The sequence below is a fragment of the Macaca fascicularis genome, chromosome 9 (assembly GCF_037993035.2).
Source record: "Macaca fascicularis isolate 582-1 chromosome 9, T2T-MFA8v1.1".
NCBI classification, from domain to species: domain Eukaryota; kingdom Metazoa; phylum Chordata; class Mammalia; order Primates; family Cercopithecidae; genus Macaca; species Macaca fascicularis.
The window spans coordinates 18502475-18530408 of record NC_088383.1 but is presented as its reverse complement, the minus strand read 5'-3'; the positions used below and the strand labels follow the sequence as shown (position 1 = coordinate 18530408).

The following is a 27934-nucleotide window of genomic DNA, read 5'->3' as shown; positions in this document are numbered from 1 at the left end:
GAAGATCCCGCTCCCTGCCTGCGCATTGAGAAACTGCCTTACAAAAGGCCAGGCGGGCAGAGCCACGCCAAGTTCAGGTGCATTCCCTGTGTCCCCATTAAATACTCGCAGGGCGCACATCGCCAGGGCTCAAGGCGTCTGGGCGTCTCTCTATGAAGAGGCCCCCAGCTAGAGAGGCGGGTGCACTTTCCTCGGGAGCGGAAACTACAGCGCCGCCTGGAAAGCGTGCCGGGGGTCACGGGTTCTGGATCCCCATTGCCGAGGCCAGGCTTTCTGGCCCCCAAGCCGCGCGCGCTCCCAAGGGGCGGGGCGGGGCGGGGGCGTGGCGGGCAGTGGCCGGGGGCGTCCGCTCCTCCCCGTCGCGGTCGTGCTGGCTCCGCCAAGCCCCCTGCGCGTGGCACATGGGGCGCCTGACGGAGGTGGCGGCATTGGGCAGCGGTGCTCGGGCTGCGCGCTGGGCAGGGTCCCCTCCCACGCTCCTGCTACTCTCTCCCACGTCCCCCGGGTGCGCGGCCACCATGGCGTCCAGCGACGAGGACGGCACCAACGGCGGCGCCTCGGAGGCCGGCGAGGACCGGGAGGCCCCCGGCAAGCGGAGGCGCCTGGGGCTCTTGGCCACCGCCTGGCTCACCTTCTACAACATCGCCATGACCGCGGGGTACGCGCGCCGCGAGGCGCCCTCGGGCCCACCCCGCGCCGCGGTCCGCGGAGGTTCCGGGCTCAGGGGGCGCGGGCCGGGGTATGAGGGGCGCGGGGGGTGCGGGCAGCGGCCGTGGGGGAAGGGAGCTGTCGCCGCGGCCACCGCCGGGGTTGAATGGAGCGGGCGGGGGGGCAGGGCCCTGCGCTCCGGGCATTGCCTAATACGGTGCACGGCGGGGCGCTGGCCGGAGGTTAAGTATAGACCCGGGCAGGAATGCGGGGCCGGCCGGCGGGGGAGGCGGCTGCGGCCCGGGCGCCGCTGCCTTCGCTGCTGTTGAAGGAGCGCCCTGCCCTGGCCACCCGATGGTCTCCAGAGCGCGGAGCCTCATGCTGCGATCACTGGGCAGAGTTTTCTCCCCTGTTAATTTCACCGTGACTTTTTTTTTTTTTTTTTTTTTTTTTTTAAAGCACAGCACGTCTTAGAGCTTGTCACTTTGGACGATTTTGAAATAACCAACCTCTTTATCTCAGCCTGGAGCTCCTGCCCAGCATCTTTATGGCCTCAGACTCCGTGGCTGATACTCTGGACCTTCATTTTTGGCTTTGAGTATGACTTGCAAGTTAAGGTTACACAATGACTGTCGCTCGTCGCAGAGCTGTCAAAGTGACTTCTGTGTCAACTGCTTCTCAAAACCTGTTGAGAAAATGCTTTTCTATTTCTAATTGCACTGCCTTTTAAAAAAGTTATTTTCCCATTATCACTCGAAGTATTAACTTATGTAAATGTGAGGAAAAGTTTAGTATTTTTTTTATTTTATTTTTCATTTTATTTTTTGAGACGGAGTCTCGCTGTGTCGCCCAGGCTGGAGTGCAGTGGCGCTATCTCGGCTCACTGCAAGCTCCGCCTTCCGGGTTCACGCTGTTCTCCTGCCTCAGCCTCCCGAGTAGCTGGGACTACAGGCCCCTGCCACCACGCCCGGCTTTTTTGTATTTTTAGTAGAGACGGGGTTTCACCCTGTTAGCCAGGATGGTCTCGATCTCCTGACCTTGTCATCCGCCCGCCTCGGCCTCCCAAAGTGCTGGGATTACAGGCGGGAGCCACCGTGCCGGCCAGTATTTCATTTTATTTTTTAGACGGAGTCTCACTCTGTCGCCAGACCGGAGTGCCGTGGTGCCATCTCCACACACTGACAACCTCCGCCTCCGGTGTTCAGGGTGTTCAAGCGATTCTCCTGCCTTGGCCTCCAGAGTAGCTGGGACTTACAAGCGTGTGCCACCACGCCCCGCTAATTTTTGTATTTTTGGTAGAGACAGGGTATCACCATGTTGGCCAGGCTGGTCTCGAACTCTTGACCTCAAATGATTCCCCCACCTCGGCCTCCCAATATGCTGGGATTACAGGTGTGAGCCACCGCACTGAGCCTAATATTTTATTTTAATTTTTTAAAAATAGAAATGGGCTCTCACTGTGTTGGCTAGGCTGGTCTCAAACTCCTGGCCTTAAGCAATCCTCCCACCTCGACCTCCAAAAGTTCTGGGATTACCACTCCCGGCTTAATATTTTAAACTTTCTCCAGGGTTTATAGAAAAATGTGATTGACAAAGATTTAATAAATCTTTACCTATGGTGATTGAGTTTCTATTATGTGCTTAGCATATGATACTGAATACCAAATACAGTTCACACAAATGTTATTTGAGGATTTACTATGCAGGGGACTGTGTTGCTTATTTTAGGTGTATTTTTAGTCCTTTAAAGTCCTGTGAGGGGCACATTATATTACATTATATAGATTAGAAAAGTGAGGTACAGACACTTGCCCAAGATCACAGCCAGCAAGTGTCAGTCAGACATGCGCTTCAACCCAGACTCTCTGACTTCACCGTCCTGCTACGTCATCTTTCTTTCTTCCTAAATTATAATCTTGGAAAGAGAGAAAACTAATGTATTTACAACAATTCAGTAGTCACCAAATGTTGCCGCCTTTAAATGCATTCAGAACTGAAAGAATTCTCTCTCCTCTGTGATAGTCCGGTTAATAAACGTTTTCTTTTCTTTTCTTCTTTTTTTTTTTTCCTTTTTTTTCTTTTTTAAGGCAAGGCCTTGCTCTGTTTTCAAAGCTGGAGTGCAGTGGTGCTTACTGCAGCCTCAACCCCCAAGCTCAAGGCGATCCTCCTGCCTCAGCCTCCTGAGTAGCTAAGACTACAGGCGCACAGCTAATTAAAAAAATAAAATTGTAGAGTAGGCTGGGCACAGTGGCTCACGTCTGTAATCCCAGCACTTGGGGAGACTGAGTTGGGTGGATCACTTGAGGCCAGGAGTTTGAGACCAGCCTGGCCAACATGGCAAAACCCCGTCTCTATTAAAAATACAAAAATTAGCCGGACGTGGTGGCACACAACTGTAATCTCAGCTACTTGTAAGGCTGAGGCACGAGAATCGCTTGAACCCAGAAGGCTGAGAGATAATGCTACTGCATTCCAGTCTGGATGACACAGCGAGACTCTATCTCACACAAAAAAATAAAATAATAATAATAATTTCTGTAAAGACAGGTTTTCGCTCTGTTGCCCAGGATGTTCTCAAGTGATCCTCCCACATTGGCTTCCCAAAGTGCTGGGATTACAGGTGTGAGCCACCACACCCAGCCAGTAAACATTTTGAAATATCTGCCTTGTGTTAACTGGGTGTCTGTCCCTTCTCTTTTCAATTGACTCTCTGTGTTGAAAGCCAACTTATATTTCAAAAATGAACATCAATGCATAGCTCCAGTTTAAAGACTTCAGTGACTCTCTGCCACCTCCACCCTGACATAAGGGATTCAGGCTCTCTGCCATTCAAGGCTTTTTGCAATCTGCTCCCGAGTCCCCATTCCAGTCAACTTGCATTTGGTATCTCTGACTCACTCTTCCCTCAAAGCACCATGTATTTTCACAGCACTCTGCTTCTTTGCTCAGGTTTTTCACTTTTGTATAATGTTCTCCTATTATTCCCATGACTTCTAATCAGATAGACCTCTTTGAAGTTTTCCGGTCTCCTGCCTTACCTGGCTCAGAATTAAATGCTTTCTCCATTCTGTCCCCCTGACCCTTCCCCGGCAAATCAGGGCTTATTCTAAACTTGTCTCCCTCTGCCTCTATTGAGAAGTTTCCTTGTCATATTTACAAAATAAGGGATACTGAAATGGAATAATCTCGGTAACTGACTCTTCGGAGGCTTTCTAGAGGCATTGAGATTTGAAGAAGGAATAAGATTATAAATTCTGGAAATAGGCATGATATGCAAGCCTGATGTATTCTCTTGATTGAACTGGAGGATGCTGTTGGGAAATAGTGGTAAATAAGGTTGAAGAAGTTGTAGTGTTGAAATTGGGACAAGAACTTACATGTTTCATGGGGTGGACAGCAGAGGACTAGTTGAGGTTCTTTTTGTTCATTTAACTTATTTTATTTCTCTTAGCAGAACTTTGGCATGTTTATTAATTTTTTTGTAATAATTTTCAAAACAAGCTGGGAACAGTGGTATGCGCGTGTAATCCCAGCTACTCAGGAGACTGAGGTAGGAGGATTGCTTGAGCCCAGTAGTTTAAGACCAGCCTGGGCCGCATAACAAGACCCCATCTCAAAAGCAAAACACACAGACACACACACACACACACACACACACACACACACCCCAAATTGCAAAGGGAACTGTATTTAAGAAATCTTATAAAATTGTGCTTAAATGTAAAAAACAACTCATCATTTTATAAGCCTATCACATACTTTCATTTTCTTTTTATCATTTATATGAATATCTGACCTCTTCCAAGTTTTTACTGAAAACCACATTCTCAAGGAGGCCTTACCTGGCCATCTTAAGTTGAATAGTGAAACACATACTCCTTATCTCCCTTGCTTGTTTATTTTTCTCCATCCCACTTTCTTTCATATGACTGTACAACACATTTTACTTATTCGCAGGGCTTATTGTCTGTCATCTCCATTAGAGTGTAAACTCCATGAAGTACTCAATACATATTTGAATGAATGAATGAGTGAATGTATTACAGCACTGTTATAATATCTGCTTTATTGTATATTTTTCCATTTTCACTTAATAGTCTGTCAGGTTTTCATATGGTTTTCTTTCTTTTTCTTTCTTTTTTTTTTTGAGATGGAGTTTCGCACTGTTGTCCAGGCTGGGGTGCAATGGCACGATCTGGGCTCACTGCAAACTCCGCCTCCGGGGTTCATGCCATACTCCTGCCTCAGCCTCCCGAGTACCTGGGACTACAGGCGCCTGCCACCACGCCCAGCTTTTTTTTTTGTATTTTTAGTAGAGATGGGGTTTCACCATGTTAGCCAGGATGGTCTCGATCTCCTGACCTCATGATCCGCCCACCTCGGCCTCCCAAAGTGCTGGGATTACAAGCATGAGCCACCGCGCCTGGCCTATGGTTTTCATAATTACACTTTTTGATAGTTACATATGAGTGTATAGAATTAATACACAATAATGGATTAAATCATGCCCCTAATGACATTTTACTTTTATTTGTTTCTGTTCAATTAGTGGCTTAGTGTAATAAATTCCCAGAAGTAGAATTATACCTTTAAAGGATGTAGGGATTTTTGGGGTTTTTTTTGTTGGGGGGATGGGGTCTAGCTTTGTTGCCTAGGCTGGCCTCAAACTCCTGGCTCAAGCGATCTTCCTGCGTTCACCTCCTGAGTAGCTGGGATTACAGGTGAGTGCTACTACCATGCCTGGCAGATGTAAGGATTTTTTTTTTTTTTTTTTTTTTGAGATGGAGTCTCACTCTGTCACCCAGGCTGGAGGGCAGTGGTACAATCTCAGCTCACTGCAAGCTCCGCCTCCCGGGTTCATGCCATTCTCCTGCCTCAGCCTCCTGAGTAGCTGGGACTACAGGTGCCCATCACCACACCCAGCTAATTTCACCCAGCTAGTTTTTTTTTTTTTTTTTGTATTTTTTAGTAGAAATGGGGTTTCACTGTGTTAGCCAGGATGGTCTCAATCTCCTGACCTCGTGATCTCAATCTCCTGACCTCGTCATCCACCCACCTCAGCCTCCCAAAGTGCTGGGATTACAGGCATGAGCCACTGCGCCCGGCCAGATGTAAGGATTTTTATGGCACTTGCTCATAATAGGGAAGTGGGCATTTCTCTCCCTCCCTCTCTCTCTCTCTTTCTTTCCGACAAATACTTTTGAGCCCGTATATATAAATGCATTGTCCTTCAAATACTTTAGGCCTTGTCCTTAAAGCAGGGTAACCTGGGGCATTAATGTATAAACAACAATTGCACTAAAATAATGAGATAAGTGCTAAGCAGATGTGTCAGAGGACGGACAGGGAGAATTACAGAAAGTTTTCTGTGAGAGATCACAGCATTTAAACTGAGTGGTGAAGGACTTAGTAGGCATAAGCGGGGAAACAGCATGAGTTAGAGGACAGAGATCTGAAACTGCAAGACATCTGTTACGGCATCAAGAAGAGGACCTGGGCCGGGTGCGGTGGCTCACGCCTGTAATCCCAGCACTTGAGGCCAAGGCGAGCGGATCACGAGGTCAGGAGATCGAGACCATCCTGGCTAACACAGTGAAATCCCATCTCAACTAAAAATACAAAAAAGTAGCTGGGTATGGTGGCATGCACCCATAGTCCCAGCTACTCGGGAGGCTGAGGCAGGAGAATCGCTTGAACCCGGGAGGCAGAGGTTGCAGTGAGCCGAGAGCACGCCACTGCACTCCAGCCTGGGGGACAGAGCGAGACTCTGTCTCCAAAATAAAAAAAGAAGAGGGCCTGAAGTGTAGAGTGGGAAATGAAGACGGACAGGTAGCTTGGGCCATTGCACTGGGCCTTAGATGCTTTGCTAACATGTTTGGATTTTAGTCTGTACACAATACAGAAAGGTGTGGTTTAAAGGTTGTGTCTCATTCCTTTGTAGCTGGGTAACCTCAGATAAGCTACTTAACCTCTCTGACTCTTAGTTTTCTCATCTGTAAAGTTGGAACAGCACAACTACTTAGCTAGATTATAAAGGAATAAAGAGATAATGGATATGAAGTTCTTAGGAGGATACCTGCTGCACAGTGGATGTTTAAAATTTCATTTTTATTCCTAGTGGTTTATTTAAAATAGCCTTTTTTTTTTTTTTTTTTTTTAAAGACAGCACCAGCTCAGCTTACTGCTCAGCCTCCCAGGCTCAAGTGATCCTCCCACCTCAGCCTCCCGACCAGCTGGTACTACAGGCATGTGCCACCATATGGCTAATTTTTAAATTTTTTGTAGAGACAAGGTCTTGCCATGTTGCCTAGGCTGGTCTTGAACTCCTGGGCCCAAGCAATCCACCCATCAGCTTCTTGTGTGGCTGGGACTACAGGCGTTGCGCCACCACGCCAGGCTAATTTTCTTGTATTTTTAGTAGAGACGGGGTTTCACCAGGTTGGCCAGGCTGGTCTCAAACTCCTGACCTCAAGTGATCCACCCGCCTTGGCCTCCCAAAGTGTAATTTCTTATGAAACTGCCAAACTGGTTTCCAAAGTGGTTATACCCTTTTATCTTCCCTCTGGCAATGAATAGGACTTCCCATTGGTGCACATCCTTCCCAACCCTTGCTGTGGTCAGTCATTGTAATTTTAGACATTCTGAGAAGTATATTGTGTTATCTCTTTGGGATTTTGATTTTGTTTTCCCTAGTAACTAATGATACTGCGTATCTTTTCATGTGCTTCACTTGCCAATTGTATATCTTCTTGGGTATAGTGTCGGTTCAAATCTTTTGCCCATTTTTAGCTGGGCATGGTGGCTCACGCCTGTAATCCCAGCACTTTAGGAAGCCGAGGTGAGTGGATCACGAGGTCAGGAGATCGAGACCATCCTGGCTAACACCGTGAAACCCTGTTTCTATTAAAAGTAGGACAAATTAGCTGGGCATGGTGGCAGGCGCCTATAGTCTCAGCTACTCTGGAGGCTGAGGCAGGAGAATGGTGTGAACCCGGAGGTGGAGCTTGCAGTGAGCCGAGATCGTGCCACTGCACTCCAGCCTGGGCAACAGACTGAGACTTCGTCTCAAAAAAGAAAAAAAAGGAAAAAAAGAAAACCTTTTGCCCATTTTTTTTCTTTAATGGGCTGTTTGATTTCCTGTTACTGAGTTTTGAAAGTTCTTTATACAATCTGGATACAAGTGCTTTACCAGATATGTGATTTGCAAATATTTTCTTCCAGTTTGGGCTTGACTTTTTATTCTTTTAACAGTGACTTTCAAAGAGCAGGTGTCTTAATCTTAGTGAAAATCAATTTCTCGGGCGTTTTTTCTTTTATGAATCTTTCAGGTTGACTCATTATTGGCATGAGTGCCGGTGTACAATCAGTGGAAGCACTCACATATTGGCTGCTAAAGGAAAGTATAATTTTTATCTAGAAAAGGCAGTTTAGATGTGTCAGTGAACAATATATGAAAGTATGGGCCAGACATGGTGGCTCACGCCTGTAATCCCAGCACTTTGGGAGGCTGAGGCAGGCAGATCACTAGAGGTCAGGAGTTCGAGACCAGCCTGGCCAACATGTTGAAACCCCGTCTCTACTAAAAATACAAAAATTAGCTGGGTGTGGTGGCAGGTACCTGTAATCCCAGCCACTCTGGAGGCTGAGGCATGAGAATCACTTGAACCTGGGAGGTTGAGGTTGCAGTGAGCTGAAATTGCATCAGACTGGGCGACAGAGCAAGACTCCATCTCAAAAAAAAAAAAAAAGTATGGAGTGTATGAAAGTTGAAGACTATCTTCGGTACAAGCCTCCAAATGGCTAAAGGAGGTATACAAAGGAAATAGCAAGCTAGAATATTGTTTTTCAATAATTATTGAAATAATGGATCTAGGCAATGATCATCAGTAACTGCTAGTATCACAAAAGAGAGAGTCTGGCCAGGTGCAGTGGCTCACACCTGTAATCCCATTACTTTGGGAGGCTGAGGCAGGCAGATGGCTTGAGCCCAGGAGTTCAAGATTAGCCTAGGCAATGTAGGGAGACCCCATCTCTACCAAAAAACAAAACAAAACAAAAAAACCCACAACAGCAAGAACAATAATGAGCCAGGTGTGATGGTACACCCCTATGGTCCCAGCTATTCAGGAGGCTGAGGTGGGAAGATTGCTGAAGCGTGGGAACCCAAGGCTGCCATGAGCCACAGGCACACCACTCACTCCAGCCTGGGGGCCACAGCGAGAATCTGTCAAAAAAAAAAAAAAAATCCTAATTGCAGAAATTCCAATTGCTTTTGAAATATTTTCTGTTTGTTTTATTATAGTTACTAAGCAGATAGATGAAGGAAGTTCAAAACTAGTTCAATACAGGACCCTTAGAAGACTTTGACTGTCACCCCTTGTGATGGAGGGCTTAGGAAGTGAACCCTGATTCAATTGGCTCCTGGCCTTATTTATGGAAAAACAGACAAGAGGTTAGAATAGATGGTTCGATGGGTCCTTTCAAACCCCTGAGTCTGTTAATTTCTTTTATTTCCCACAGTTTAGTGAGTGGCATGATCATGATACTGTGCTAGGTGGTACAATACTGCCACCTATGGAACAACAGTAGAACTTGTTATAATGTTAACGATGCATGGAGTTTTATACAATGCTGTTTAAAAATGTAGAAAACTTGCCGTCCAAATGACTCCTTTGATTGGTAGGTTAATAATTGCCTCTCAAACTTATCTTTTGTGGACATCTGATTTGGATTCACCTGAAAAAGACAAGCGTATGGAAAATGTGAATGAAAACATCTTAATATACCTTTTGTTTTCTTAGAAGAAATACGGGGACTTGGAATTGAAGATAATAAAATCATAACACTTTAGTTGTGGAAGGTACCTAAAGCATGATTCAAATTAGTGCCACAGGATCAGTCCAGCACTGAGTTCAGTGTCGGCACTCACATGAGATAAATCCATCAGTCATAGCCACAGTGAAGCTAGGGAAGAGTGGAAAGGGGTCAGGACTAGGGAGTCTAGAAACTACACAGGTTCTGTTTCAGACTCAATCATTAACTTACTCTTAAGACTCAGGTAAGTAACTCAATGTCTCTGGAAGATGATTTTCTCATCTAAAAGAGTGGCCTTCAAACTTTTTGGATAGCATGCTACTATCAATTAAAATATTTGAGCATAGGCTCTCCATATAACATAAAAAATACAATGTAAATATGAATTGCTATGATTAGCTGGTATCTCAGGGCACAGTATATACTTAGAGCCAGACTGATACAGCATAGTGGCTTAAGAGCATATACTCTGAGCTTAGTGGTGGCTGTGTGACCCTCTCTGCCTATTTTTCAGTAGTGAAATAGGATAATAGAAGACCTTCATATTCAATAGGATAATAGAAGACCCTCATATTCAATAAAATAACCTCACAGGGTTATTGTGAGGATTTGCGGTTAGTATGTTATGCATTGAAAACAGTGTCTAGGCCGGGCGCGGTGGCTCAAGCCTGTAATCCCAGCACTTTGGGAGGCCGAGACGGGTGGATCACGAGGTCAGGAGATCGAGACCATCCTGGCTAACACGGTGAAACCCCGTCTCTACTAAAAATACAAAAAAAAAAAAAAACTAGCCGGGCGAGGTGGCGGGCGCCTGTAGTCCCAGCTACTCGGGAGGCTGAGCCAGGAGAATGGCGTGAACCCGGGAGGCGGAGCTTGCAGTGAGCTGAGATCCGGCCACTGCACTCCAGCCTGGGTGACAGAGCGAGACTCCGTCTCAAAAAAAAAAAAAAAAAAAAAAAAAAGAAAACAGTGTCTAGGACATAGAAAGCACTCTGACAATACACTTATTATTGTCATTGTTATTACCATGAATATGTCTGCATTTCAAAGGTCCTTGTGTTCCTTTCGATACTTACTTGACTTCTTGCCAATCTGATGAACAAGTCACTGCTTTTACCTTATGTTCTAGGAATAGAAGTGTCATTCTGCCATCTTATTGTTCTCTTGAGCATACATTTTCATCAGATTCAGTTAGTAGATTCTTTGCAGGAATCTTTTCAAGCCATTGGTCCACTGTATGAGTGTTGTTTGTTTTAAAAAGTTAAAACTGCATGATAATTTTATATTTCATAAATCCACTCACTAGACTCTTTGGAGACTATCTAAAAAGACTAGGGTAGCTCCTCATTTCCCTGGGTGAGTTATTAGAGCTTTTAAAAAGCTACAGATGAGGTAAGTTACTTAAACGTGCTTTTGTAATTGCAAGGGAAACTGGAAAAAAATAACTTCTTATTGATGACTTTAAGAGTAAGAAGTAGTATGAGACAGCTGGTCTCTACAAGTCTAGCCTACATTTAAAGTACCATTACTTCACAGAACATAAGCTATATTTATATGCAAACGTAAGTTTAATAGCGAGGGCATATAGTATTTCTTTTTTCTTTCTCTCTCTTTTTTTTTTTTTTTTTGTGATACAGGGTCTCTGTTGCACAGGCTGGATTACAGTGGCACAAACATGGCTTACTGCAACCAGAGCCTCTGTGCTCAAGTGATTCTCCCACCTCAGCCTTCCAAGTAGCTGGAACCACAGGCATGTGCCACCATGCCTCTAAATTTTTTTTTGTAGAGACGGGATCTTGCCATGTTGCACAGGCTGTTTTTTCTTTTCTTTTTTTTCTTTTTCTTTTCTTTCTTTCTTTTTTTTTTTTTGTGTGAAACAGAGTCTCACTGTCACCCAGGCTAGAGTGCAGTGGCACCATCTCAGCTCACTGCAACCTCCGCCTCACGGGTTCAAACAATTCTCCTGTCTCAGCCTCCCAAGTAGCTGGGACTACAGGTGCCCACCACCACACCTGGCTAATTTTTGTATTTTTAATAGAGACGGGGTTTTGCTGTGTTGGCCAGGCTGGTGTCGAACTCCTGACCTCAGGTGATCCACCCACCTCAACCTTCCAAGGTGTTGGGATTACAGGGGTGAGCCACTGTGCCTGTCCCTTTTTTTTTTTTTAAGCAACCTTTTTGAAAGCAGGCCCATGGCTGATCTCCTACCTGTGGCTTGGCAATTGTTGTCATTGTTGTTGTTGTTTTAGTGAAAATTAAGTAAATATTAATTGATGACTTTTTTTTTGTCCCGAGATGGAGTCTTGCTCTGTCACCCAGGCTGGAGTGCAGTGGTGTGACCTCTGCTCACTGCAACCTCCGCCTCCCGGGTTGGAGCGATTCTCCTGCCTCAGCCTCCCGAGTAGTTGGGACTACAGGCGTGCGCCACCACGTCTGGCTAATTTTTGTATTTTTAGTAGAGACGGGGTTTCACCGTGTTGGCCAGACTGGTCTCAAACTTCTGGCCTCGGGTGATCCGCCTGCCTCTGCCTTCCAAAGTGCTGGGATTCCCGGCGTGAGCCGCTGCACCCGGCCCACTTAACCTTTTTAAAGTATAAGTTCAGTGGCATTAAGTACATTCACATTTTTGTGTAACTATTACTTCCTTCTGTCTCCATAACTTTTCATCTTGCAAAACTGAAACTCTGCACCCAGTGAACACTAACTCCTCAATGCCTCATCTGTCCCCAGCCCCTAGCCACCACTATCCTACTTTCTATCTCTATGAATTTGACTACCCTAGGCATACCTCATATAAATTAAATCATACACGCTAGGCATGGCGGCTCACATCATGTAATCCCAGCACTTTGGGAGGCTGAGGTGGATGGATCGCTTGAGTTCAGGAGTTTGAGACCAGCCTGGGCAACATGGCGAAAACCCATATCTACAAAAAATACAAAAATTAGTTGGATATGATAGCGCACACTTGTAGTACCAGCTATGGGGAAGGCTGAGATGGGAGGATCGCTTGAGCCCTGGACGTCAAGGCAGCAGTGAGCCATGATTGCGCCACTGCACTTCAGCCAGGGTGACAGAGTGAGATACTGTCTCAATCAATCAGTAATTTGTTAAAGATGACAGCAACACATAATGCAAACAAAGAAATTTTTTAAAGAAAAAAAGATCATATAGTAGTAGTCCTTTTGTGCCTAGCTTAGTTCACATAGCATAAGGTCTTCAAGGTTTATCCGTGTTGCATGATATGTCAGAATTTCTTTTCCTTTTTAAGGCTAATATTTTATTGTCTGTATAGACCACATTATCTTTTTTTTTTTTTTTTTTTTGAGACGGAGTCTCGCTCTGTTGCCCAGGCTGGAGTGCAGTGGCACGATCTCAGCTCACTGCAAGCTCTGCCTCCCGGGTTCACGCCATTCTCCTGCCTCAGCCTCCCAAGTAGCTGGGACTCAAGAACCCGCCACCACGCCCGGCTAATTTTTTGTATTTTTAGTAGAGATGGGGTTTCACCCTGTTAGCCAGGATGATCTCGATCTCCTGACTTAGTGATCTACCCGCCTCGGCCTCCCAAAGTGCTGGGATTACAGACGTGAGCTACCGTGCCCTGTCTGTATAGACCACATTTCAAGTATCCATTCATTCACTTATGGACACTTCGGTTGCTTTCACCTTTTCACTATTTTGCATAATGCTGCTGTAAACACAAATGTATAAATCAGTGGTATTAAGTTCGAAAGAACTTTATAAAATACTTTTTTTTTTTTAGGTGGTTGGTTCTAGCTATTGCCATGGTACGTTTTTATATGGAAAAAGGAACACACAGAGGTTTATATAAAAGTGTTCAGAAGACACTTAAATTTTTCCAGACATTTGCTTTGCTTGAGGTAAGTTTTCCATCATGCTGTTTTTCTATTGCTGTAATATTTATGTGAATATTTTTTTGTTGTGCAAAATCAATACGATTTTGCTGATTACATACCACCTGTGGATTTGCTTAATACCAGTGTTGACAGTGGTTTATTTAATGTTTTCTATTATTGACGTGATGATTTTTTTCTATTTGCTTACAGATAGTTCACTGTTTAATTGGTGAGTTTTTGCTTCAATTTTATACTTTTATTTTAAATTGCCTTTAGGGCAATAGTTGACTTGTTTTTCTTTTTAAGGAATTGTACCTACTTCTGTGCTTGTGACTGGGGTCCAAGTGAGTTCAAGAATCTTTATGGTGTGGCTCATTACTCACAGTATAAAACCAGTAAGTGACACAAACATATTGTCTGCTTGAGCCTGCAGGAAAGCTTTCCATTCATAGGAATCTAAAATATTGACATTTGTGTATTTCAGGAAGTGGAAGAATTGGACAACAAGGAGTTGGGTTTGAGTTTTAGGTATTGTGCATTGACTTAGTGCCTTAGCAGACTGGCTTTGAAACACAAACAAAACCAAATATTGACATCTTATATCCGTAATATATTCTCGTGTGATATTTTCTAGTTTTTGAAATTAGTATTCAGACTCTGTCAAATAAGCGGTAGAAAATGTTCTTTTCTGTAGAAGTTTCTTTTCAATGCAAGTTGTCCTCTTTGATTGTGTAATCAAAGTTGTCAGGATAAAATTTATTATTTCTGGCCAGGGGCAATGGCTCACGCCTGTAATCCCAGCATTTTGGGAGGCCAAGGCCGGTGGATCACCTGAGGTCAGGAGTTTGAGACCAGCCTGGCCAACATGATGAAACCCTGTCCCTACTAAAAATACAAAAATTAGCCAGGCATGGTGGCGAGCACCTGTAGTCCCAGCTACTCAGGAGGCTGAGGCAGGAGAATTGCTTGAACCCGAGAGACAGAGGTTGCAGTGAGCTGAGATTGTGCCACTGCACCTCCAGCCTGGGTGACAGAGCGAGACTCCATCTCAAAAAAAAAAAAAATTATATCTCATTTAGCATTGAGTATTATAGCAACAGACATAAAAAGTAAATGCAGTCCTGAAGATCTGAACAAATGGAAAAGACTAAAAGTTAGAAGGGGTCAAAGGATAAAAATTTTAATTAGGAGGAATTAAGTTCAAGAAATGTATTATGCAATGTAGTGACTATAGTTAATAGCAGTGTGTTGTATATTTGAAAGTTGCTAAGAGAATAGGGTCTTACCACAAATAAATAAGTATATATGGTAATACATAGGTTCATCAGCTTGATTTAGCCATTTCACAATGCGTACATATTTCAGAACATCATGTTGTACACCATAAATATATGCAATTTTAATTTCCAATTAAAAATAATTTTCAAAAAAATGCTAAGGAGCTTAAGGAAAAATAAACAATTTTTATTGAGGCATGACAGGAGACAGACCTAATTATTGAATCCAATTAATATTCAAACCTTTTAGGCGAGATAGACACCATGCTCCTATGTCAAGATACTGGGCATTTTTAAACCCATGTTAGGGCTGGGCAAGGTGGCTCATGCCTGTAATCCCAGCACTTTGGGAGGCCGAGGTGGATGAATCACCTGAGGGTCAGGAGTTCAAGACCAGCCTGGCCAACATGGTGAAACCTCGTCTCTACTAAAAATACAAAAATTAGCCAGACGTGGTGGCGGGCGCCTGTCATCCCAGCTACTCGGGAGGCTGAGGCAGGAGAATTGCTTGAACCCGGGAGGTGGAGGGTGCAGTAAGCTGAGATCGCACTACTGCATTCCAGTTTGGGCAACAGAGTGAGACTCCATCTCAAAAAAAAAAAAAAAAAAAATTAAACCCATGACAGCAACATTTCCCATGTGAACCCTTCTGACCTCTTGACAGCCTTCAGAACCTCCTGTCTCCCTGAGGACAGATCTCTGGCCTCCTTTCCATTTCTCAGATGACTTTCTTATCTCAGATTGGGGACTGACACCTGACCTCTTCTCTGTTCCTCTTAGCTTCACTGGCCTCCTGTCTGTGTGGGGACAGCTCATTGACCTCCTGCCTTTATATACTTTATCTCTCGTGACTAGTATCTTTCACTCAACTTGCATGATTTACCTGTTCCCTAACTAGCAACTGCCATGCAGGTAGTGCAGACAGCAGCGAGCACATGGCATGGGAGAGGCAAAGGATTAATTAACTTTGCCTACTCGTTTAAAAGCAGGAGGGCAGCATTCACAGACGAGAAGAGAGACTCTTCCAGGCAGTGAGGGAATATGATAGCTGAGTTAGGACCACCATGAGTCTGAAGAATGAAGGAGAAGAAAGACAACATTAACTAGACATTAACGAGAGAGATGGAGGTAAAGGGAAGCTTGAGAGTCGCAAGTTCCAAAAAGAAAACAGGACCCATCTGCCCCGTTTATCCTCCAGAGGATCTCTGCCTTAATGTTCCTATTTATTTTTTGCTGATGGTAGTTTCCCATTGGTACCTATTCAGCACTCCTCAATTAATTCAACCAATATTACTGAATGTATTCTGTACACGTGGTGCTGTTCAAATTTCTGGATTTACAGAAACGAATAAGGTGGGCCAGGCATGGTGGCTCACACCTGTAATCCCAGCACTTTGGGAGGCTGAGGCGGGTGGATCACTTGAGGTCAGGAGTTCAAGACCAGCCTGGTCAACATGGTGAAACCCTGTCTCTACTAAAAATTCAAAAGTTAGCCAGGTGTGGTGGTGCGCACCTGTAGTCCCAGTTACTCGGGAGGCTGAGGCAGGAGAATCTCTTGAACTCAAGAGGCAGAGGTTGCAGTGAGCCGAGATCGTGTCACTGCACTCCAACCTGGGTGGCAGAGCAAGACTCTGCCTCAAAAAAAAAAAAAAAAAAAAACAAGGCAATCCCAGCTGTCAAGTGTACTGGCTGTTGGGAAGTGGGGGACACTTAACTCGGAATCATGCACAGATGCTAATAGTGCACCTCATCTGTGCCTGACAGTGTGCTGGGATATGGCTGTTGACAATACAAACATGGTTCTCACTGGTGGAGCCTAAACTTGGGAGAGAAGCTGAACAAATATTTAATTATGTAAGTGTTAAGTGCTTTGAAGCAAGAGCTCGGTATGCATTGCAGTATACCTAGGGACTTCGTCTGACGTAGGCAGTGAAAGAAGGCTTCCCTTAAGGAGGGATACAGATGTTGAGCACTGACATGTATAAGAGTTAGCCAGACAACTCTTAGTACAGACTGGCAAATGCCACAATACAGATATGAACAAAGTACAGTAGAAGAAGGGTGTTGGGCTGGGCATGGTGGCTCATACCTGTAATCCCAGCACTTTGGGAGGCTGAGGCAGGCAGATTACTTGAGATCAGGAGTTTGAGACCACCCTGGCCAACACAGTGAGACCCCGTCTCTACTAAAAATACAAAAACTAGCAAGGCATGTAATCCCAGCTACTCTGGAGGCTGAGGCGCAATAATCATTTGAACCTGGGAGGCGGAGGTTGTAGTGAACCGAGATTGCACCACTGCATTCCAGCCTGGGTGACAGAGCAAGACTGTCTCAAAAAAAAAAAAAAAAAAAAAAAAAAAAAAAAAAAGGGGTGGTGAGCAAATAAATAACTGCTCAGGGTGAGAGGAGAGGGTTGGAGACAGTTTTCTAGAGGGCGAGATGTTTTAGCTGAATCTTGAAAGATGGGAAAAGATTTTTTATGGAATAAGAGAGTAACATTCCAGTGAGAGGGAATAACGTGTTAAATTGCACAAGTTCAGAGCATATTCTGGAAATAACGAAATCTAGTGTCACCAGAGAGAGAAGTAGGTAGGAGGGTTGAGTAATTGTAGATGAAGTTGGAGAGATTTCCGAGCAAGGATTGTAAAGAATCTTGAATATGGTGTGCAGGTATTAGGGCTCATCCTTCTATTCTGTGAAGCAGTATGGGACCAGTGAAACTTTTAAATCACAGGACTTAGCTAATTCCAATTTGTTTTGTATTTATTTGCTTCCTTGACTTCTTTTTAAAAGAAAAGTTGCATTCATGAGTAGAATAAAGAGAGGAAAGACTATTTAGGAAACAGTTACAGTAGTCCAGATGAGAGATGATAAAACCGTGAATTAAAATAGTGGTGAAAGGGTCAAAGATGAGTGAGTAATTCAAGCGTTGGTCTTACAGTAGAACAGGTGTGAGTCAATGATTACGAGAAGTAGGAGGGTCAGATTTTGTTTTCAACAAGGTAACATTGTCCTCCAACGATAGCGTTGTTGCCTGAAGTCATGGACGAGGGAAGAAAAACCAGTCTATGGTCAACTATTCCTGTGCATAGGATATATTTAAGTTCCAGGTTTATAATTAATGATGTTAACGGTGACTGCATGAAGTTTTCTGTGTGGCATCTGCGTAACCCTAACATCCCATTATAAATAAAAGGCAATACATAAGTAAAGTAAGTACCTTCATTGAAAAGTAAGTTCCAGGTTGAATGACACTGGATTTCTCTGTAATTCTGCAGATCCAGAATGAGGAGAGTGTGGTGCTTTTTCTGGTCGCGTGGACTGTGACAGAGATCACTCGTTATTCCTTCTACACATTCAGCCTTCTTGACCACTTGCCATACTTCATTAAATGGGCCAGGTGGCGATATCTTGCCATTTAGTTTCTCATTGTCCTGTGCGTGCTTATTTTATGTGCTAACGCCAGAGAACTAAAATTCGTGTTTCAGCCCCATGATGCCAGAGTGCTGTTGCTTTAGATATTAGCTGATACAACTAATAATAATATTAACTGTATTCTTTATTTAATAATATTAAATAATAATTATACGAGTTATGCTTTGTATTCTAAAAGTTTAATGATCAGAGAGGAATTGTATTAATAAATATTTTGAGTGAAATAAATGTAAGACAAATTATTGTAGTATCCTTAACCTCAGAATTGGTCATTCATTTTTGTTTCGGAAAGCACAGTAAACATTTTTGGGATTAGCTTAAATAAGCAGTGCCAAAAATATGGTGTTTTTTTGTCTGTGATGTAAATTATTTTAAGAGTCAATCTAGCAGCCACAATTTATGTCATTTATACAATGCGATTGGTTTTTTTTAAATTTTTTTAGCTTTAAGTTGCAGAGATATTTTTAATAGTCATACTTACTTAAAATTGTATTGTTTGGAATGTGGATAAAATTTATATTTGAAGAGCTCCAAATATATCCTAAAGCAACAGTTTTTAAAGCAAAAGATATCTGTTCTTTTTGAAGTTTGAATTCTTGGAGCAACTGACATTTTAGAAAGTTGTTATCAAAGCAAAACTGCTCTTTGGAGAACAAGTCACAAATCAGTAGAGATTTGTTCACTTTATTCTTTGTATTATATTTATAGTAGCAGTAACAATGACAAATGGTGTGTGCCTACTGCATGCCTGAAATGCAGGTATGAACAAAACAAATTCTCTGCTTTATGACGAAGACAATACAGAAACTAATAGATATGTGATATGTCAGGTGGTGATAAATGCTGGGATTATAGGTGTGAGCCACCATGCCTAGTCAATTACTCTTTTTGAATCTCATGTGTTATACATGTTCAAATATAATAAATGAGAATATACAAACCAAAAAGAAGGAAAACTACTTTTAAATTACTTTACTTATAATCTGTCTACCCAAGGATAATCACTGTTGTGTTTTATGGTTTTTTGGGGCTTTTTTGTTTTTTGAGACAGGGTCTCATTCTGTCACCCAGGCTGGAGTGCGGTGGCACGATCTTGGCTCACTTCAATATCCACCACCTGGGCTCAAGCGATTCTCCTGCCTCAGCCTCCCAAGTAGCTGGGAGTACAGGCACAGGCCACCACATCTGGCTAATTTTTGTATTTTTTGTAGAGAAGGAGTTTCACCATGTTGCCCAGGCTGGTCTTGAACTCCTGAGCTCAACTGATCCACCCACCTCGGCCTCCCTAAGTGCTAGGATTACAGGTGTGAGCCACTGCGCCCGACCATGTTTTACATTCTTTTAGATGTTTTAATACTCTCTAGCTCTTCTTTAGACACTTGTGGCTTACCACTTTGCATAGGATGAAATACTTTGAAATTATAATTTGAGCTTAAGTGTCTTGTCTGTCATAAGAAGGTTGCACTATGATTTACAGGGATTTGGGTGGTCTTAATCTTACTGAACATGAAAATGTATTTACCTTTAGTGACTGGGCTTTTTAAAGGTTGGCAATTTTGAATGTAGCGACTCTAATCCTAGAACACATTAATATCATTTAGCATGACAATGTTCTGGACCTCTGGCATCTTTAAAAATACTAACTCATCATCTAATCTCTTTTCATGTGCTGAATTTACAAAATTTGTCTGAAGAAGATAACAGAATGTACGTTGCACATTTTCCTGAGGTCAGGCACATTAGACTTGATGGCTTTGTGTGTCTGTCTTTTGGAATGCATTTGCATGTCTTGAGTGTCTGTAAAAGTTAGAAACTGCCATTGTATGTTTAAATTTGCTGTTTAGAAAGTGTTTATCCATTGCAGACTGGGCGTGGTGGCTCATGCCTGTAATTCCAACACTTTGGGAGGCCAAGGTGGGTGGGTCACTTGAGGTCAGGAGTTCGAGATCAGCCTGGCCAACCTGGTGAAACCCCATCTCTACTAAAAAATAAAATTAGCCGCATGTGCCTGTAATCCCAGCTACTTGGGAGGCTGAGGCAGGAGAAATGCTTGAACGAGGAGGCGGAGGTTGCAGTGAGCTGAGATCATGCCACTGCACTCTAGCTTGGCAACAGAGAGAGACTGTGTCTCAAAAAAAGAAATTGTTTATCCATTGCCTTAATGTTAAACAAGTTATACAGTCTTTCAGTCTTTGAAATCATGTGTTGCATAATATATTGTCAGCTGATCATAATGGTAAATAATTATGTTTCATGTCAAAAAGATCTTAAAAATCCCAGCCATCTAAATATACTTCCCAACGCCATTAAGTAATGTAAAATAATACTTGTATTTATGCTCAGATGTTGAAGATGTTGTTCTCAAATAAAACTACACTTTAGAAATGGCTTCTTATTTATAAGTAGTTTAGCCTATTGTTATAGTTTGAATATACTTTGATTCTACTTGTGTGTTATAAGTGTTCTTGGAAAAGTCCTCAGAATAGGTAATTGTATATATTATGTTTTTCCTATTGATTTCCATTTTAATTTAGAAAATTCACTCCCTTCAAAAAACTTTTAGACAGTAATTGAGAACCTTCAAAGAAGCACTGTATCTTTTTTTTGAATGTGGTCTGTCCATAGTTAAATGTCCCATACTGCCCTCAGAACTTAGAGAGGTAGTAACATGCAATCTTTCTGAAGTGCAAGTAAAGTCAAATAAACTATATAATTTTTTCCCATTTCATTATAAATTTTCACTGCCCTTAAGACTTTCAACCAGCTTATTGTAGGAGTGTTAATTTTTTCTTCTATTAAGGAACAATCCTGCCAAAAAAAAAAAAATCTTTTGAAAACCACATAAGAAGGCCAGGCGCAGTGGCTCAAGCCTGTAATCCCAGCACTTTGGGAGGCCGAGACGGGCAGATCACGAGGTCAGGAGATCGAGACCATCCTGGCTAACACAGTGAAACCCCGTCTCTACTAAAAAATACAAAAGAACTAGCCGGGCGAGGTGGCGGGCGCCTGTAGTCCCAGCTACTCGGGAGGCTGAGGCGGGAGAATGGCGTGAACCCGGGAGGCGGAGCTTGCAGTGAGCCGAGATCACGCCACTGCACTCCAGCCTGGGAGACAGAGCAAGACTCCGTCTCAAAAAAAAAAGAAAAAAAGAAAAAAAAAAGAAAACCACGTAAGATAAAAATTGCAACTTAATCAGTTTGGGTATTTTATTGACATAGGTATATAAAATGTCCAGTTATGGGATTTAAAAAATTGAGGTACAGGGAAAGATTGAGTTAAATGATACGCAAATAACTGCCCAAGACTGGTAAGAAAGCAGGGAGTTTCTCCAAGGCCAGGAAGGGATTAACAGGTGCAGTGAAGGAATCATTGTTCTTTCTTGAACAACTCATCTATTTGGCAAATAATTCTGCCCTCCTCGCATCTCCTGTCTTCGCATATCCCTGACATACAGGAACAAGGTGATTTTTAATTTGTCTCCAAGCTTGTTCAATACTGACAAATTTGACTTTTCTTTATAGATATTTCGTAATGCCAACAAAATGATTAAATACAGATTTGATTTCTTTTTTTCCATCAAAATGTTGACCTTTTGTTTTAAATTAAAAACATTTTTCTTTTTTTAAATTAAATCATATTAAATTTTTCTGAGACAGGGTCTTGCTGTGTCACCCAGGCTGAAGTATAGTGGTGAGGTCTTGGCTCACTGCCCCCTTGACCTCCTGGACTCAAGCAATGCTCCTGCCTTAGCCTCCCAAGTAGCTGGGGCTACAGGCATGCACCACTGTGCTCGGCTAATTAAATTTTTTTTTTTTTTTGTAGAGACAGGGTCTCACTATATTGCCCAGGGTGGTCTTGCTCTCTGGCCTCTTGACTTTAGTTTTCTGTGGTAACTGTTATACAGTGGCTGACTCGGAGAAAAATGATTTTTTTAAAAAGAAGAAATATGATCATCTTGGGTCCTTTGGGCCCCTCTTATTGGAGCCCAGCCAGTAGAACACCGAGTGTTTTCTAATTGGAGGCATACATGATGCCTGGCCTACTGTGTGTTCCAGACCTTGCCGCAGACCAAATGAACACATGGTGACTTTGGATTTAAAGTAGAACTTTCTTAGCTCTATTTTAAACAAGTTAACTCTGCCTTGAATGTGGGAATTCAGGAAGTAACTTGTCAACTTGTTTTGTTACGGGAGCAGTTTTAGACAATATAATATACTCATTAGTAGCTATTCATGCTTCAGGTGGTATTATCCGTTTTCTGCAATAATTGCTTTTCATTAGTAACCACAAAGACTTTTCCAAATGCCTCTTAAAAATAACTACCTTGGTAATTTCAAGGTTTAGATATAAAATTTAGGATAATCACTGGTCTTTTCAAACGCAGCATTTTGATCAATAAATTATTAGCTGCCACGGACAAAAGCAGTCATTTGTGATTTTATGCACCAAAGAAGTTATCACTACAATACCTTTTTTTAAAGTTACATAGGTCGGGCATGGTGGCTGGTCTGTAATCCCAGCACTTTGGGAGGCTGAGGCGGGTGGATCAACCGAAGGCAGGAGTTCGAGACCAGCCTGACCAACGTGGTGAAACCCTGTCTCTACTAAAAATACAAAAATTAACCGGGCATGGTGGTGTGCACCTGTAATCCCAGCTACTCAGGAGGCTGAGGCAGGAGAACCTGTTTAACCTGGGAGGCAGAGGTTGCAGTGAGCCAAGATTGCACCACCGCACTCCAGCCTAGGAAACAGAGTGAGACTCTATCTCAAAAAAAAGAAAAAAAAAAAAGAAAAGAAAAGAAACCCAAAAATTAGCTGGACATGGTGGCATGCACCTGTAATCCCAGCTACTTGGGAGGCTGAGGCAGGAGAATTACCTGAACCCAGGATGTGGAGGTTGCAGTGAGCCAAGATTGTGCCACTGCACTCCAGCCTGGTGTCAAGAACCTACTCCATCTCAAGCCAAAACCAAGAAAAACTACATATACATTTTTTAATATACAGAAGTATTTCAGTAATCTAAAATAAGTTGATACTATTTTATTAAAAAGACATTGCCTATTGTGGAAACTAATACTAGGAAAAAAAGGATGATAATTAATAAGCAAATGATTAAAGTAGAACTATTAACCTTATGTAAGATTATCGTAATTATGTAAAGAAAAGAGAATTTTGAAGTTTAAATTTAGTAGTAGCAATAGACTTGTAAAGTCAAATAACTATTCTAGAAAAATAATTCTCTGAGGTTTTTCTTTCTCCAGATATAATTTTTTTATCATCTTATATCCTGTCGGAGTTGCTGGTGAACTTCTTACAATATATGCTGCCTTGCCGTATGTGAAGAAAACAGGAATGTTTTCAATAAGACTTCCTAACAAATACAATGTCTCTTTTGACTACTATTATTTTCTTCTTATAACCATGGCCTCATATATACCTTGTAAGTATATACTTATTAGTGCTTTGATTTGACATATGATGTGGAAATTTTTGAAAGGATATAATAATAAGCAAGGGGAAATAATTAGAAATAATTGCTTATAAATACATTAAAACTTCAGTTTAACCCCATGTTTACTGTTAATTTGGGAAAATTGAAGGGAGAGTGAGGCAGAAGACATTTCACTTGCTATGAGAATAAAGGCAAGTAAATTAACGCATGGATGATTGCTTTCTCAAAATCATTTAAACATCAGCTTAGTATGATTTGTTTTTTAAAGAAAGGTAAAAATAAATTATGTTTAAAGCATTAGTGTACTTTTTACAAGCATTTAGAATTATATGTCTGAATATAAACTATCCAAGAAAATGTCAGATTATTTCTATCTATTCATTAAGCATATACTTGGAAAAATCATCTAGGAGTAGTTTTGAGTCTTATTTGTGTAGCTCTATGTACTTGCAAATAATAAAGACTCTTTTCTTAAAGGATTTTGAATAAGTCAGCCTCTTTACTAATTTCTCATCATCTTTCAGTAGTTGCAGTGAATTGGTGAGGCTTTGCTCCATTTAAGTGCTAATAGTGAGGCTAGGCTCAGTGGCTCACGCCTGTAATCCCAGCACTTTGGGAGGCCGAGGTGGGTGGATCACCTGAGGTCAAGAGTTCGAGACCAGCCTGGCCAACATGGCAAAACCCTATCTACTAAAATACAAAAATTAACTGGGCGTGATGGTGCATGCCTGTAATCCCAGCTACTCAGGAGGCTGAGGCAGGAGAATCATTTGAACTCTAGAGGCAGAGGTTGCAGTGAACTGAGATGGCACCATTGCACTCCAGCTTGGGTAACAAGAGCGAGACTCTGTCTCAAAGAAAAAAAAAAAGAAAACGGGGCTAATAGTGATATATTTTTAGGTCAAACATTGATACCTCTAAAATCTACATTGACGTGATATAAATTATTTCATCTAAAGGAGATGAGCATAAAACTTGGGCAGCCCCTTGAGGTCTCCAGCTTTTTTGTTGTTGTTTTTTGAGACGGAGTCTTGCTGTTTTGCCCAGGCTGGAGTGCAGTGGTGCAATCTCAGCTCACTGCAATCTCTGCCTCTCAGGTTCATGGGATTACAGGCGCCTGCCACAATGCCCACCTAATTGTTGTATTTTTAGTAGAGACGAGGTTTCACCATATTGGCCAGGCTGGTCTCAAACTCCTGACTTCAAGGGATCCGCCCACCTTGGCCTCCCAAAGTGCTGGGATTACAGGCATGAGCCACTGCCCCCGGCCGGTGTCTCTAACTTGTATCTTTCCCAAAGTCAAAATTGACTTAGTGGTGAAAGATGTGTTTTCCCCTTGTCTTCTACCACTTCAGCCTGATTCTATATCTGATTTTCTACCCCAGCCAGTTCAGGAGAGCTAGGGAGGGGAAGTCTACTCTTTTGGATCACATCCCTCTCTTTTCCCAATGGCAGGTTAATGGTAGTATGGCTTGAACAGAGCCAGAGCTTGCTTAGGTGTCTGACAGTTACAGGTTCAAACAGTGGGTTCTCCTCTTCCTCGTGGCCTTTGAGGCATCTCCATGGAAATGGAGCGCCTGAAGCACCTTTTTCAGTTGTCCTGGGAGATGGAGACTCTGGCCTGTACCAGTAGCAGCTTCCCAGTTCACCATGCTGCCAGCTACTGAGTCCCACTGGCCAGAGGGTCACTCACCTCAGGACATGTTTTCCACTGCATTCTTTTTTTTTTTAAATTCCCTCCTCCCCCTGCATTCTTGATGTTAGTAATAAATCAATTAATTTTACTTTGCTTATTAAATCCTTTGCTAATCAAAAGTACTTTTTGAATACTTAGTACTCAAAAGTAGTAGTATTATTTCTCATTTACATTAAGATGAAAGAGGTTAAGTGAGTTGCTTAAAAATCACTAGCTTGCGGCCAGGTGTAGTGGCTCATGCCTGTAATCCCAGCGCTTTGGGAGGCCAAGGTGGGTGGATCACTTGAGGTCAGGAGTTCGAGACCAGCCTGGCCAACATGGTGAAACCCTGTCTCTACTAAAAATACAAAAATTAGCTGGATATGGTAGTGGGCACCTGTAGTCCCAGCTACTCAGGAGGCTGACGCAGGAAAATCACTTAAACCGGGGAGGCAGAGGTTTCGGTGAGCCGAGATTGCACCATTGCACTCCAGCCTGGGTGACAGAGTGAGACTCCATCTCAAAAAAAAAAAAAAAATCACTAGCTGGTGAATCAAGCCAGGGTTTGAACTCAAGCCCATATGTTCTGTTCAGCCACTCAGAATTTTATGGAAGTATTTACAATAATGGTCAGTGAGTTTAAGTAATTATGACCTGAATAAATTTAGCCCCCTAGGTATATATAATATGATGGTAACCTTTCTTAGGAAGTACCTAATAGAAAGAAATAAAACCTATTGTGTATTTTTGCTCTGTTTGAGCTAAGTTTTACAAAGAAATTTTTACCCAAAGTTGCCTAAGCAGGATATTCAAAGCTTGTTTTGTGATAAGGTTCATTGGTTTGATTATTCTGATCATCATATTCAGAAATATTTTTACACTGGTATTGTTTATAGCTGATACTAATTTGTTTATCCACCAACATTTATACTATGAAACACCGGTTTGAAACACTGGTTCAAATTGGTTCAAAATAATTCTTCAAATTTGACTGGACAGATGACAATTTGTCCAACTGACCTAATAACATACGTATTCATGTGTTTATTATATAATAGACTAAATACCCTTACACCTAGCCAGGAGGAGCTTCTGCTTTAGGATCTGTTAAGAGGACCTTGTTGTAGCCCTTCTCTGGTCACTCCACACAGTACCCCATTGCCTTCTAGATCACATTCCAGAAACCTGAGACCATGGAATTTGCTACCCAGATGGCAATAAGCATGCATCTGGGCCCTAATCAGGCTTCTTCCTCGATCCACTGTCCTGAGGGTTAACTATGTACCAGTATACACACCCTTGAGAAAACAGGATAGCCGGGGGGCAGCTGTTGGTGAGGGGTATGGATGAAGCTTAGATGTCTGCACCCGGGTATCCTCACACATGTGCAGGAGGCCCCTTGCAGTACAGGATACAGCCAGTAGAATGGAGAAGGGGAGGCTAGGTGGGCCAGTTTTCCCTGTGCGGGAATGTTCTGGCACAGCATTCCAAAGACTTAAGCATTCTAAATTCAAACATGGTCTTCTAAGTCATTATGAAGATATTTTTATCAAGGCATTTAAGTTTGTTAAAAACAAGCAAAAATAGGCCAGGCACAGTGGCTCATGCCTGTAATCCCAGCACTTTGGGAGGCCGAGGCAGGTGGATCACTTGAGGCCAGGAGTTCAAGACCAGGCTGACCAACCTGATGAAATCCCATCTCTACTAAAAACAGAAAAATTAGGTGTGGTGGTGGTGCATGCCTGTAATCTCGGCTACTTGGGAGGCAGGAGAATTGCTTGAACCTGGGAGGCAGAGGTTGCGGTGAGCTGAGATCATGCCACTGCACTCCAGCTGGGGCAAGAGAGTGAGACTGTCTCAGGGGGAAAAAAAAAAAAAGCAAAAGTAAAAACAAAACCCCAACAGTTACAGCATTAGAATATTTAGGCATGTGGTATGTGGGCCTCCATTTGCACTCTTACACTCTTGAGCTCTGTATATATCCAGGGAACAGCAGTGGTATGGGATGTATTTACTCTCTAACATTGCCACATTTACTAATTCAAGTATAAGTAATTGTAAAGCAATAGCTTCTTTTTCTTTTTCTTTTTCAATGAAGTGTTTCCACAACTGTATTTTCATATGTTACGTCAAAGAAGAAAGGTGCTTCATGGAGAGGTGATTGTAGAAAAGGATGATTAAATGATCTCTGCAAACAAGGTGCTTTTTCCAGAATAACCAAGATTACCTGAGTCCAAGTTTTAGTAACAAGAATAAACAACTTTGTGAAATATCATGGATTGTATGGTTTCTTAAAATATAACTCGAGATGTGGCATTTGCCAGTATTTGTGTTCTTCTTCTGCCAGATCTATTTTGTACAAGAACTGTGCAAATATCAGTAACTCTTGGGTAGGTATTGATTATTAAGAAAATAATTAGGTGTATTATCTGGGGGGAAAAAAAACTTTTACTAAATTTTTTTGAAACATGCTCAAAGCTTTTTAAATCAATATTTAGAAATTAATGATTTACTATTATACGTGCCAGTGATATTTATGTGATATTTATAAATGAAAATAAATGCAAAATTATAACAACTTGTTAATAATGTATTGGTATTTTTGAACCCCTAATCTATTTTTTCAGGAAATAAGGCAGCATTATGATTAATAACAATTTTTGGAAGCGTGGATATAATTTGCTAAAGTAAGACTGTTGATGTAGATAAAGTAGCAGCATAAAAACACACATATATTCAAGTAGGTGTCATAGTTGGAAAATATTCTTTGGAAATA

At 42.3% G+C, this 27934-nt stretch overlaps 1 protein-coding gene and 1 long non-coding RNA gene across 8 annotated transcripts; both read left to right on the top strand.

Moving 5' to 3' along the window:
• The first annotated feature begins 363 nt into the window (after window positions 1–363).
• Window positions 364–27736, top strand: HACD1 (3-hydroxyacyl-CoA dehydratase 1). 7 transcript variants are annotated; one of them, XM_005564737.5, is made up of 7 exons: window positions 364–658; window positions 13226–13343; window positions 13530–13548; window positions 13626–13714; window positions 17875–17996; window positions 23293–23471; window positions 27257–27736. In XM_005564737.5, exons 1-7 carry the CDS (start codon window positions 402–404, stop codon window positions 27337–27339), a joined length of 867 nt encoding a protein of 288 aa, XP_005564794.1. In that variant the 5' UTR covers window positions 364–401; the 3' UTR covers window positions 27340–27736. The 7 variants fall into 7 exon arrangements, 5 of the variants coding, with proteins under 5 accessions (XP_005564794.1, XP_015311102.3, XP_015311100.3 ...); XM_015455616.4 differs by lacking the exon at window positions 17875–17996 and adding an exon at window positions 19726–19760 and having other exon boundaries at window positions 364–739; XM_015455614.4 differs by having other exon boundaries at window positions 364–739.
• Window positions 778–11331, top strand: LOC135965024 (uncharacterized). Its single transcript, XR_010577853.2, has 2 exons — window positions 778–10109; window positions 10440–11331. It is a non-coding gene; the product is annotated as an uncharacterized lncRNA (long non-coding RNA).
• Window positions 27737–27934: the final 198 nt, after the last annotated feature.